Source organism: Ammospiza caudacuta, chromosome 2 (assembly GCF_027887145.1).
Source record: "Ammospiza caudacuta isolate bAmmCau1 chromosome 2, bAmmCau1.pri, whole genome shotgun sequence".
Lineage (NCBI taxonomy): Eukaryota > Metazoa > Chordata > Aves > Passeriformes > Passerellidae > Ammospiza > Ammospiza caudacuta.
The window spans coordinates 104274782-104288072 of record NC_080594.1 but is presented as its reverse complement, the minus strand read 5'-3'; the positions used below and the strand labels follow the sequence as shown (position 1 = coordinate 104288072).

At 37.6% G+C, this 13291-nt stretch overlaps 1 protein-coding gene across 2 annotated transcripts in view; it reads left to right on the top strand.

Annotated features, from left to right (window-relative positions):
- The first annotated feature begins 129 nt into the window (after positions 1-129).
- Positions 130-13291, top strand: part of CTPS2 (CTP synthase 2) — a 59022-nt gene continuing 45860 nt past the window's right edge. The window contains exons 1-10 of one of the 2 annotated variants that reach the window (XM_058824840.1): positions 130-318; positions 1697-1902; positions 3233-3403; positions 3725-3825; positions 5616-5732; positions 6424-6507; positions 9002-9082; positions 10438-10589; positions 10837-10969; positions 13077-13165. In XM_058824840.1, coding sequence (XP_058680823.1) covers positions 1719-1902; positions 3233-3403; positions 3725-3825; positions 5616-5732; positions 6424-6507; positions 9002-9082; positions 10438-10589; positions 10837-10969; positions 13077-13165 — 1112 coding nt within the window. In that variant the 5' untranslated portion in view covers positions 130-318; positions 1697-1718. Of the gene's footprint in view, positions 319-1696; positions 1903-3232; positions 3404-3724; positions 3826-5615; positions 5733-6423; positions 6508-9001; positions 9083-10437; positions 10590-10836; positions 10970-13076; positions 13166-13291 lie in introns of those variants that run through there. The other variant, XM_058824841.1, reaches the window with a different exon arrangement.

The following is a 13291-nucleotide window of genomic DNA, read 5'->3' as shown; positions in this document are numbered from 1 at the left end:
TGAGCGCGGCTTCCGCGTGCGCCACTTCCGCCGGGAGGCGGCGCCGCCAGGGGAGGGGCGGCGCGGGGCTCTCGGCACCTGAGGCACCGGGGAGCGCCCAGCGGGGCGGTCCCGACCGGGGTGTGCCCAGCGGGGCTGTCGCTGTCCCCGGCCCCCCGCGTGTTGCCGGGCTGCGCTGGGAGGCGCGGTGCCTGCAGGAGCTGTGCCCCCGCCCCGGGCAGGTGCCGCCCCCGCCCCGCCGGGCTGGGCTCTCCCGCGGCGGGCTCTCCTGCTCTGCGCTGCCGGGCTCCGCTCGGAGCGGCCGCCTGTAACACCTGCGTAAGTCTGAGGCCTCTCCCTGCTCGGCCCGAGCCCTCCCGCCGTGCGGCGCGTCCGGGGCGCAGCGCCCGCAAATCCCGGCTGGAGGCGGCGGCTCCTGTGGATAAGGCTGGACGGAGCTATTCGTGTGCTACTCCCCAGCAAAATGATTTCCTCCGTAACGCTATTTCCTTCATCTTTTACAAGTGTCTTCCCTGACCACCTGCGGTTCTCTTTACCTGTTTGAAGTAAACGCGTTTCCTGAAGCTGCTGGGATATCGCTGTTTTTGCTAAAATCACAGCAAAAATTCCATTTTGCTTTCTGTAAGCAAGATTTAAGGGTTCTAAAGTGGCGTGTACTCAAGATTTATACCGTTGTTGAAATTATCCCCCCTGTTTTCCTGAAAAGGGCTTTGAAAATGGCTTAGATGTTTATGATGTTAGTGTTGACAGCGAAGTTGGCTAAGTTTTGAAGGAATAGCCGGAAACAGAGGTAGTAGGGTCCAAGTATTAAAATCTTTGCTATTAAAAGAATTACATATTAAAATTAAATGTCAAGGGAAAGGTAATCCTGGTGTTCCTTTTTCTCCTGAGTCAAATGTGTTTAATGGTTATGGTTGTCTTTTCAATCATATTGACAAGCAAATAGTTTATTAATTCCGATTACCAGAAACGTTGATAACATGCCTTGTTACATTCCTGAACTCAGTCTCCTGAAGATCTAGGCCTTATTTATGTTACTTTAGTATAACAAAAAGAAGAATTAAAATGTTCATTAGGTATCTACTGCTTCATACCAGCAGCTGAAATACCACATTGCTTTGATTTATATTGAGGGTCATTAGATCAAGTGCTGTTGCATGTTATTTTGGGTGAATTGAGTATTTAAGTAAGGAAAGATTGGAAAGATTTTCTTGCCCCTAGAGTTCTTGCTTTATGGTGAGCCATGCTGTCACTGGTCAAAAATTGTTCAGTGCTTAGCCTCCACAGCTGCCTGAATGGAATGTGAATTTGTTTACAGATGAGATATGTGTCATCCTCTCTCAGATGGGTGGAAAAATGCAGCTTGTAGATGTTTGCTAAAATATGGAAATAGTAAAAAGTTTTATAGTACTTCTGTGGTTTTGCCACCCAGCACCCCTTTCTATCTAGAAACATAAATTAATACCTCGGCTCTGTGTGTTGATCAGCCCCATCAGGACCTAGAGCATAAGATAAGTGTTTATCTTACAGATTGGTGTACAATCTGGGAGAGGTGAGTCCTGCTCCCAGGTTCCAGGATGGTCATTTTTATTGTATGTTGCATAAGGTCATTTCAATTTAGATCTTTGCAGATTGAGTCTGTGATCTTTCCAGACATGAATGTACATTCCTCAGAAGTAAATCTCTGTTGTTTTAGATTTCCAGCTCAAGGTGTGTGCATGTGTGCTGGTTTTCCAATGAAGTACATCCTGGTAACTGGTGGTGTCATCTCGGGCATTGGCAAAGGGATCATTGCAAGCAGCGTTGGCACCATCCTGAAATCATGTGGTCTTCGTGTCACTGCAATCAAAATTGACCCTTACATAAACATAGATGCTGGAACCTTTTCCCCATATGAACATGGTATGAAGATAAGTGCTGTTCTCTTTCACATAAACATTTATATTTACAATAATGTGTTCTTTTTTTAAAAAAAAAAAACAACCAAACACTAGTATGGTGTTTACAACTTGTTTTATCATTCTTTTGAAAGTTTATTGCTTACTCTGTGTTCTCAAGGACACTGTCTGCTCTAAGTTAAGAAACAGAAGCCTGTGTTTTTGAAGATACTGTTATGAGCAGATGCTTCCTTTCTCTAAAATCCCACTTTACTGGGAAAATCCTAGCTGTAAGACTTGTTCAGTTAATGCTGTCTTCAGTTCAACTTGATTAAAAACCCCTTTTAAACAGTGCTATGAAACTTACTTGAAACTTAAGTCCATAAGAGTTACTTGAGAATGCTTTTCTCTGGCTATCAGGGCCTTCTAATATAAGTGCCTTCATGAGAGTTAGCTTAAGTTCTCATTTTAGTAAAAAAAAAAAATTATTCAAAAACATTAGTGAAGCTTAGAGAACCTAAGTTCATTAAAGTGGAGTGTTGTACTTTGGTGGAATATACATTCCTGTAGTCCATTTTTTCTTGTCTGCATTAATCATGTAATTTGTTTTGCCATTGATTTTATTGGGTCATGGCAAAATATTTACAGTTTTCTGAAGAGCTTTCCAGCCTTACCTCAAGATCTAGTAAGTTGAGTTCAGAATTTAGAGACTCTTTAGAGGCCTGAGAAAAGTGTGAACCTGAAGGGTATTTTAAGTGGATTTTTCAGGGTCAGAAATAACCCTTGTTGTGGGCATGGATGAAACAACTGATTCAGAAATGGTGATGATGTTTGAAGAAGCATTTTACTTCATCATAACATTACTCCTGATTGAAGCCTCAATCTTTAAAATAGATCCAATCAATGAGAATTTATAGTGAAACACTTTGAACATGTATAATAATTCATGCTTACAAAAGCGTAGTTTTTCTCTCCTGCTGGTAAATGAATATTTTATTTGCTGCTGATTTATGATTCCCAGAGGTTGTTTTCTTCCAGTGAAGGATTACTCTGCTGCTGAAATGCTGGTTAAATATTTATGTGGCTTAAATATTTTGGCAATGTAATTTTCATTTTATTTGCAAAACTATATGTATCTGAGGGATGGACATTAGATATAAAACTGACTTGGATATTAAGTCATACAGACTGACAATGCAGGTTGGGTTGCTTTATGGACTTTATTGATATGTTGTTGTCATACATAATTTAATTTTTTTTCTTCTATTTTAAGATGTCTGTGGAATTCCTGCTGTGTGTTTCATAATTTCTGATTATTTTGTTGATTTTCTGCCTGTTTTTGCTTTCTTTTTCAGGTGAAGTTTTTGTATTGAATGATGGTGGAGAAGTTGACTTAGATTTGGGAAATTATGAGAGATTTTTGGACATCAGTCTCTATAAAGATAACAATATCACCACTGGAAAGATATATCAGCATGTCATTAATAAAGAAAGACATGGTGATTATCTGGGAAAAACTGTTCAAGGTAATATTTTTAATTTTGTATTTTTTTGTAATTTTAATTTTTAGTTTTTGTATTTTTAAATTTTAGTCATTCAGTCTTCACAAAAGTGGGGATCAGCTAGAACAGGTTGCTTCTTGCTCTGCCACCTTCCTCCTTTCTCCCTTCCAAAAGATATGGGCATATTCCTGTAATGTTTGGCTTCTGGGCTCAAGGAAAGGAGAACTAGAGAAAGGACCTAGTAGTTTCTTCTTGGCTTTCTGTTCACTTAACCCCTTTAGCATGCAAAAATTAGTATATGGACCTAAAGTAAGCTGTGCTTGCCTCTTTGGTTTTGTTTTGTAGTTGTTCCACACATTACTGATGCAGTTCAGGAATGGGTAATGAATCAGGCAAAAGTTCCTGTGGATGATGACAAAAAAGAGCCACAAATCTGTGTAATTGAGGCAAGTATAGAACCTTTTAGGTTGTTTATCTACAGTGAACACGATGAGCTTCTTTGCTTTCTCTTTGCTCCTTACTGTAAAGGGGTCAGACTGAAGTTTTGTGGAGAGCAGAAATTCAAAAACACTTCCTATGTTCTTTGGTTTGGTCTGAAAGAGACAGGCATGGTCTTATCTCTACAGCTTCCATTTACTTGACTAAATCCACTCTAGAATACAGCTGAAATTGAGCTTCTTAAGAGTTCATTAAGTTAGAGAATTAAAGCAGTTACTGTAATGTGAACTGCCTATTCCAAGATCCAGATGTTTGACTGGAGCTTTATACTGTTAATAGTATTGAGAAAACTTGTGTAATACCTCAAATCTCCTGTGGTCTGTAGGAGAGCCTTTAAGAGCCTTTGTAGCTTCTGTAGAACTTCAAATGCTCATCTTGTTGCTTGTGGTCATGCTTAAAGGAATATATTTAAACAATGTGTAAGTTTGTGTCCCACTTTCTGATGTTATCTTTGGTGGCAACTTTGTTAATTACTGAACCTGCTGATGTTCTGCACAATGGAAACAAGGAGTTTGACCCGCCCTTAGTAGGGCACTCAGACAGCTGGATGAAAGCCAGTATTTGCTAGTAGCACTATTACAGCAGAAAATACTGAAAAAAAGATTATAGTTGTGAATTTGACAGAACATCTCACAGATTTAATGCCAGAAGTGAGCTCTGCAATCAATAGTACCATAAACTTTGTGACCCAGCAGCAGAATTACTCAGTGTTTCTTATGCAGAAGAATCTGCCTTGATTGAGACACACTTACCACTATACCTATAGATCTTTTTATGATGTTCACAGTAGGAATCAAATACTTAATTTAAAACAAATATGAAAAAGTAAATACAAAAGTTGCACAAAAACATTAATGAGAGATGGTCATATCAGTCCTTTAGCTACAGTTTTTTCAGGTTTTTTTCTGTTTTGGTTTGGAGGTTTTTTGTTTGTTTGTTTGTTTTTGTTACATTTATACCTCTAGCCTGACAAAGATTTTTCTTTAGTACTCTAAAAATAATTGTAACATTTTTCCATTGTAAAATCCTGAAGGAGTTAGACTAAATGTGTGTGGTGTACAAATATAGATGTCAGTTTTTCTGGTACTGGATGAACAGAAATATGCAATTCTGTTGAAAACCACTTGGTGGCACAAAAAGATCATTCTGAAATACAACTATTTCATCAGACTTGTGTGCAAAGCTGCTTTATTCAGTGCTTAGTCTGCTATTTCTCCCTGTGTCCTTGAAAGGCATCTGATTTCTGTCTTTATAAATAAATTTCAGCATGGATTTAGTCTTGCATTTTGGTTTGATAATAAACAATTATTGGTGTTGGAAAGCTGTGATAATATTGAGAAATGTCTGTCTCTAGTTAATCACAAATATTTTTTAATCTGACAGGAAATAAAGTTTTCCTGTATAAAAATCTTTGCATCAGTTTAACTATTGATTGCTGGTTCACCACTTTGAAGGCAGTGTGAGGCATGTATTATTCAGCAGCACCACACATCTTCCCCTGGGAAGCTTGTGTATTTGGTGGAAAGTGAACATAACAAAACTGGAAAATTGTTTAATGTTTTCCACAAGAAACAAACCGTGCAGAGTAGATGAAAGCACTTTGTAGAGTATATTTGCACATTTCAATTGTCAGGGGTTTTTTTCAGATAAAAGTTTCAGAAAACATCTTGAAATACGTGAGACTTTTTTTATTTTGTGTTTGCATTCTGCCACTCTGACATATCCATTTCCTTTTCAGCTGGGGGGAACCATTGGAGATATTGAAGGAATGCCATTTGTTGAAGCATTCAGACAGTTTCAGTTCAAAGCAAAAAGAGAGAACTTCTGTAATATCCATGTTAGCCTAGTACCACAGGTAAGTTATTAGAGTTAATATTATAAATTTTAATCTATATTGGCTTTATATTTGTTCACTTGTCTCATTAACCCTTTCATGCTGGAGTCAAGTCAAGACCACTGTAACTCCCTGTACAGGACTGAAAGTATTTTTTCGTTTGAACTCTAAATTTTGCTTCACTACTCACTGGGGATATTTTGGTAAGCAAAGGTTTGTAATGATGATAGATTTCACCTTCTACAGACAAAAAGATAATTACCAACTACAGCTGTGGATTAGAGAATTGAACAGCAATTGGTAGGATCAATTCTGTGTAATTGAGAACAGAATTATTTATTACATGTGAATATCTCAAAAACAGTCACTGGAGGCTTTGTGCTGTGTTGGACATTCTCCATTTTTTAGCCAAATCCAACTTTTAGAATATTCTTCTTCTACTGTCCAAACCAATTATATGGAAATTTTTCTCTGAAAACAAAAACAACAAAATAAACTTGACATGAATTGGAACCCTGTGGTTTCATCACAGTATTTCATATACAAGTGATAACAGTCGTGTCATTTCTGTTTCTGGCATATTATGGCTCTCTTTGGATATGTTTATTTCCTGCAAATATTATTACTTGCAATGAATTTTGTCTTTTAATCTGTAACTGCTTTGTTAGCAGATATTAGCTGCTATTTGAGCTTTCAAAATGTGCCTTTTCAGCCTAATGCTACTGGTGAACAGAAGACAAAACCAACACAGAACAGCGTTCGAGCACTGAGGGGTCTAGGCTTGTCTCCAGATTTGGTGAGTCAATAAATACAGATTTTTATTTATAGGTCATCTAGAAATATCCTTACATAACTTGTGTTCAAAGAATAAGCCGTAGTCTCTCAGGAGAAATGAGAATTTTAGAAGAAATGCAAAATATGTGCTGCATAGCTCCATTAAAGCCACAGGAAATCAAATTAGTCAAAATCACTCTAAGCTAACTTAATTCAACTAACTTCTTGCAATATCTTGGGACTGTAGCTAGGTCCTTCAAAGGCATCTTTTTTACAAAAATAATTATTCACTGCTAAAAATAATTGAAATCTCAATTCACTTTTTAGAAAAACCTAGAATGTTTCTGTTTTCTTGTAACATTCAGATTTTTTTTGCATTATTAAGAAGAGGCAATGTGTATATCCTCATAAAAGAAAACTTATTCTTAAGATAGTCACACAACTAAATTTTGTGTTGTGCTTCTTTCTGTTTTTTTTTTTTTTCTGAGCTCTTTCATTTAACATTTATGAATGAATGTGTTTTTAGCTACAAAACCAATGGATTTGGAAATAGGGGATGCGTAAGATGTGTTTGTGAAGTGGCTGTGACATGATAATCATAACCAGCTTGTGGAAGGAAAGACTTTTATTAATGTAATGCTGTACCGTGTTCCAAGTTTCAGGGCCTAATCTCCAAAATCCCTCTTGAAGTGCTAACTGCATAACAAAGTTTCCTGTTCTTTGAAAGCCTTTAGGGCAATTTCCAGGGCCTGACTTCTCCTTCCCCACCAAAAATAATTTTTTTTAAAAAGCCTGTTAAGTGGGTGTGTAGTAGAAGGAGAACAGACAAAAACAGTGACTGTCTTGCATCTTGGGTTCTTGCCTGGGGCAGTTCTGGGACTGCCAGGAGCACAGTATTGTTTTGGTTTTTGACTGCTGCTGTTGACACCTGAAGCAGGGACAGCTCTCACTTCAGGTGCAGCCTCTTGGTGCCCTTACAAAGTTCCTTGAGTGCTGCTTCAGGACAATATTTAAATGGTTGCTGTCTTGGCCAGGCAGAACATGGGGCAGCTCCTACAGCTGAGCCTGTTCCATCCAGTTCTGAATCCCTGCTGCCTCCCTGCCTGCCCCAGGCATCCCTGGGGGTGCTGCTCAGCTCTGTGTGCCCCAGCCTGTCTGTTCTGAGTGCCAAATGTGCTGTGGCTGCAGAGATCCTGTGCTCTGATGCAGCACTTAGAGTGTGCACTTGTCAGAGCTGCCCTGTTGGATTCAATTGTTCCTCATTGTGTGTTATGTTCCTTTGCAGTGCATCTCTCTCATTTTTATTGTAGCTTTGCTATTTTTGTGCTGGCTCTGATGTTTTTGATTTCTGTGTCTGCATTAGCTTTAAATTTGTCTCCACAAGATGGATGATAGATTTCAAAGTGGGTTTACTCATGTGCTTGTACTATCAAGGTTTATAAATTATACCTTCAGATTCAAACTGTACCAAATTTTACAAATGAATTGTGCTTAAGTGAATAGAATGTATAGTTTGTTTCCTAATTACCTTTTGATCTAAAAGCACACTAATTTTCCCTTATACTTGGCATTTTTTTTCTGTTTCCAGAATTACTTCTAAGGTTAGGGTAAGTTAATTAGACTCCATCAGTATCAAAGTAGCTAAGCTGCATTAGCAAGGTGATCAAAGGGCAGCTACAAGTTTCTGAGCAAAAGGGCTGGATGAATTAAGTAGTTGCATTTGCTTGAAAGATGGGGAAAGTAATGAAGTAGCCTTGTAACAGGCTCATCCTACTTTTTGTTATACTTTCAGGTTTCAAAATAACTGAAGGGAGTGGACTGAGTAATAAGTAGGCACTTTACTAGAGCAGTTCTGCGTTTTGATCTAGTTGCCTGGAATTATATAATGCACAAAAAGACCCTTTCCAACAAACACCAAAGTATATAATTATTTTTTAATTGGTTAAAAATTATCAATATTTTCTAAAATTACTGGAGTTTAAATGTATCAGCAAAATACTAGTACCAGTAAAAACTCCACAAAATTATGAATTAGTTTTCTCCTCTTTGGCCTTGTTTTTGTCATGATGTCTAAATTAAGAAGATACTGAAATACCGAAATACTCATGCATGTAAGCTAAGTATTATTTCTCTCAATTTAAATCTGATCATATTGATTACAATATTTCTTTTGATTCATCATATTCATTATTATAGAGCTGCTAGACTTGAGGCAAAGAGTATTACAGTAGTAGTTGCAAGAAATAAGATTATGAGGAAGGAATATTAAAGAGAATGCCAATGAAAGATGAATGAAAATTGGTCAGTATGAGCAGGTGATGGATTTGCTTCTGCCTTGCTAGTACATATTTGTGAGCTCTGATATATCCTAGAACTCCAAAAGGGGGGAAAGAGTAAAAAAAGGCACATTTGTTTGTGCTCTGCTTCCAAAAGAGATGAATTTCACTATGAAATATTGAGGATCTTCTATTGGTTTGCCTAGTAAATATTTGAAGTTTTTCCTTCTGTTATCACAGATAGTCTGCAGAAGTGCAAAACCTATAGAGATGGCCGTAAAGGAGAAGATTTCCATGTTTTGTCATGTGGAGCCTGAGCAGGTCTGTATTTCAATATTACATGTGGGACAGTATACAAATATTTCTGTGCATTTCTCTTTTCAACTTCTCACTGTTTCATTCATATGTGATTGTTTTTGTAATTTTTTATCTTGCTATTATGGATGCCATAGCATTTTCAAAATATCAGGAGTACATACGTTAAGTTTTATGTCAGACAGTCATGAATAGTTTAAATGCGTGTTGAGTAAAAGCTAATAAAAAATAGATTTTGAGTGCATGGTTAGTTGTTATACATAGCATGAAACTGTACAGTTTTCACAACTATGGCTGGTTTTATTCATTATTTATCATTATGTATTTATTGTCCATAAACCATCTCAGGTGATTATAATAATGGATTAGCAAAGTGTAGTTAAAGCTTGGTGATTTGCTTATGTCCACAGATGGTCACAGCCACATGAACACTCTTACTGTGATTATATGTAATAGGCTATTTATACCCTCAAGCATGCATCTACTGTGTAGTTATATATTCTCCTATAATTCTTGTCTGTTTTTTCCCCCTAATAGTTTACAATTAATTGCTATTCAAATATTACTTTTGATTAATTCACTGCTCTTTAAATATTTTTGCAAGTGAGAGCATTTTTTTTACTTTTCAATGTTCTGGATAATGCTGAAGGTACAACAGATTCAGATTGAATGGGCACACAGAGAGGCAGGGGGCAGCACACACATGTACAAGGTTTGTGATGAGCAGAAACAGCTCAGGGGTAACAAAGAGAGTATTCTTTACTGTTCATGTCTTGAGAACACTTGTGCTCAGGATTCTGAGCTCTGTGATCTCAGGTAAACCAAGCACAATCACCTTCATTGCTGGCAGCTTGGATGCAGTTTGTAAATGTGTTCTGAACAAAAAGGTCCTTAGATGGACTGTACTCAGTAATTACATAGGCTAGTTCACTAACAACATCCTTTTAGGTGACTTTGTCACAACCAAATTGGGTCTGTTGTTAGGTTTGTTTTTTTGCTTTCATGCTTAATACTCCTCAAGCTTGTGAGAGGGGAGGAAAGAACTGCTAGCAAGCATGAGTGTTTGTGGAGCCAGATGTTTGCATTAAAACTGATGCATTGATAGGCTTCACAAGCATGTATGATGGTGTGAAGAGGAAGTAAAACACATTTTTACTTTTTGAGTAACTTTTTTCTTGTAGATTTAATAGAACCTTAAATAGTAGATTTAATAGAACCTTAAATATCTGTCCTGCTCATTCAAATATTTAAAAACCAGAATGTGTATAGAATAAAAAATGCATGTAGTATCTAAAAGTAGAATGAATGTTTCCTATGAAAAATTTACATAAGTTTTTTATGTTCTGCCTTTTTTTTGTTAGGTGATATTTATTCATGATGTTTCTTCTACTTACCGAGTACCAATCCTATTGGAGGAGCAAGGCATCATTAAGTATTTTAAACAGAGGCTAAATTTACCTATTGATGACCAGCCAAGTGATCTTCTAATGAAGTGGAAGAAAATGGCTTGCAGGTATTCTACATCCTGCTGCTTTTTCTAGAAGTGCTGTAATTCCAGGTCAGTTTTGGCTGCTATGAAGTCACCGACTGGACTGAGTGGGTTAGTGCTGATGGACACCTGTGAATGGTCTGGGTTTAAAACCATTTGGGAATTTTAGGAGATACTTTGTGGAGTGAAAGAAAAAGCAAATGCTGTTAAATTTTTTTTTTCTTCTTTTTGTGAAATTTGGTGTAGTAACTGAAGAACTTGTTTTTGTCAGATATGAAAGGTTGCTGAAGGTGTGTTCCATAGCTCTCGTGGGCAAGTACACAAAGCTAAGTGACTGCTATGCATCTGTTTTCAAGGCTCTGGAACACTCTGCACTGGCAATTAATTACAAACTGGATTTAATGGTAAGCATATTTCTGGCTTTTGCTTTCAGGAATACTTTGATTCTACTGTTGTATCATTCTGTGGTAACCCACTAGTTCCCATCATGTGTGGCAGTTTTAATTCATGTGAAAACTAGAAAATTAATCATGCAGATAAATACAGACTGGAGACTTTCATTTTTTAAAAGAAATGTTTACAGATTTAATTATTTTATTTAGAACTAAACTACCTGAAAGGAACACTGAAGTTACCCAAAACTGGATCTGATGAAAAAGCAGACTTTATCTGCAAATTTGTCTTTACTACCATAGTTAGATTTCACTTGTTTTCATGACACATAGTTTTATGGTGAACTTGGCAGTCCTGGGTTAATAGTTGGATTCAATGATCTTAGACATCCTTTCCAATTATTTTATTTATTTTGTGACTAGAATTATTTATTGACTAGAATTTAATTATTTTATGACTAGAAAAAGGAAAATGTACCAGTCTTAAAAAAAAAAAAAGAAAAGGTAAAAAATAGCATTTGGGGAAATGGCAGATGGTCAGCCTTTTCTTGTTCCCTGGGAAGAGTATTAGCTAATACTCTAAAAAAGTTGTTTCTGTGTGCATGAAGAAACAAGAAAATGGGAACAGCCAGAATTGATCCCTGGGGATTTTTAGATCCTGACTGGAAATGATCCTAAGCAGCCTGCTCTAATTTGACTTGCTTTGGGCAGGGTATGAGGCTGGAGACTTCCCAATGTCCTTTCTGCCCTACATGAATGTGTCACTGTAGTGTTTTGTACTGACAGCTGCAGAGGGGAAAGTTTTTATGATATGAAAAATAGCTTTGCTTTTAGCAAAAAAGGTGAAAGGTGCCCTGTCTGCAAATGCACAGCAAGCTTCATGTGCAGCTGGTCTTAGTTTTGGTGGGACTTCTGCATTAACAAACATGAAAACTGATGGTTGCTGAGCTCTAGTGCAGTTGCAACCAATGTTAACAGACACAGTTCCCACTGTACTTAACTGCATGTCCAAATCTCCTTTTAGTGCTTATGCCCAAAGGCTGTCAGTATAATCCCATGCTCTGAAGGAACTGCTTTATCTGAATGACAAAATGTTGATGCTTCTTTAACTGATAAATGTTCCTTCTTAATATGTTTGGCAAGGAAAATACAGTTAACTCCAACTGTCATTAGTTTCTCTTTCCAACCTCACACTATCATAGTGTCTTTTTAGTTGGTTATGTAATATTCTTCTAGTATAAAATAGCAACATTCAAAAGTAGTTATTTTTCTGTTGTATTTTTGATGCCTTCTGGAATGTGGAAAAAGTAGAAAATATTTGCTAGAAAGCAGTCTTGTCTGGGAAACTTTCAGCAATCTCCTTGTCAGTTGCCTTTCTCTGCACACAGGTGAGTTCTGCCATTTCAGATGATCTCATTTTTATGGAGGATGGAGTCTATATCAGAATGTGGTTAATTATGTTAATCTGAGAAAAAAGCTGACAGAATCCAGAATCAAACTCTGATCTTTTGTGTCCCCAGTGCAGTACATTGTTCCCTCACTTAACTCTAGTGGTGCGTCAGGACCCGTGCTTTTTAATGACACGAGAGATTCTAATGCAGTATTTCCACTAGGGCATAGGTAATGATTCTTTCTCCCCTTCTACCCAAGAGACCCAGGAACACCTTTCTCACAGACAAGGCAGATTTTTCCAGTCTCATTATAAGATTGGACAAGCTGTGGCACCCAAAAGCCAGGCAAGGAAAGATCCTGGCCACATCCCATTGGGATGGCAGGAAAAGGTCAGCACCACTCCTTGTTTGGCCCTGGTTGCCCTAGGAGGGTAACCTGGGTTCAGAGTTGCAAATTCTAGTCAATCTGCTTCCCTGGAGGGTGCCAAGCAGGGCTGCAGGCAGACCCAGCTCCTGAGCTGTGTGCAAAGAAAAGGGCACAGATTGCTGCAGTTAGAGCAAACACTGGATCTTGAAAGCAAATACAGGTTCTTCAGTGAAGTTGTTACAGGTTTATTGGCAAATTCACTTGAAACTGTTAATAGTTTCTCTTAGCACTTGATCATGTACTGTCTACTGCTCCTTCTGTGGAAAAAGAGACCATTTCATTGTATGTTTTTCTTTATTAGTACATAGATTCAACAGAACTTGAACGTTCTATGGAAGCAGAGAACTCAGTGAAATATCACCAGGCATGGCACAAACTGTGCAAAGCAGAGTAAGTGACATTGGGCATTCTGTATCCTAAATGCAGACTATGATATTTATTTCATGTGATGAAAAATGCTTCAGTAAATTAAATAATTTCTCAATGCATCCAGACTTTTGTTACTTATGTGAAAGG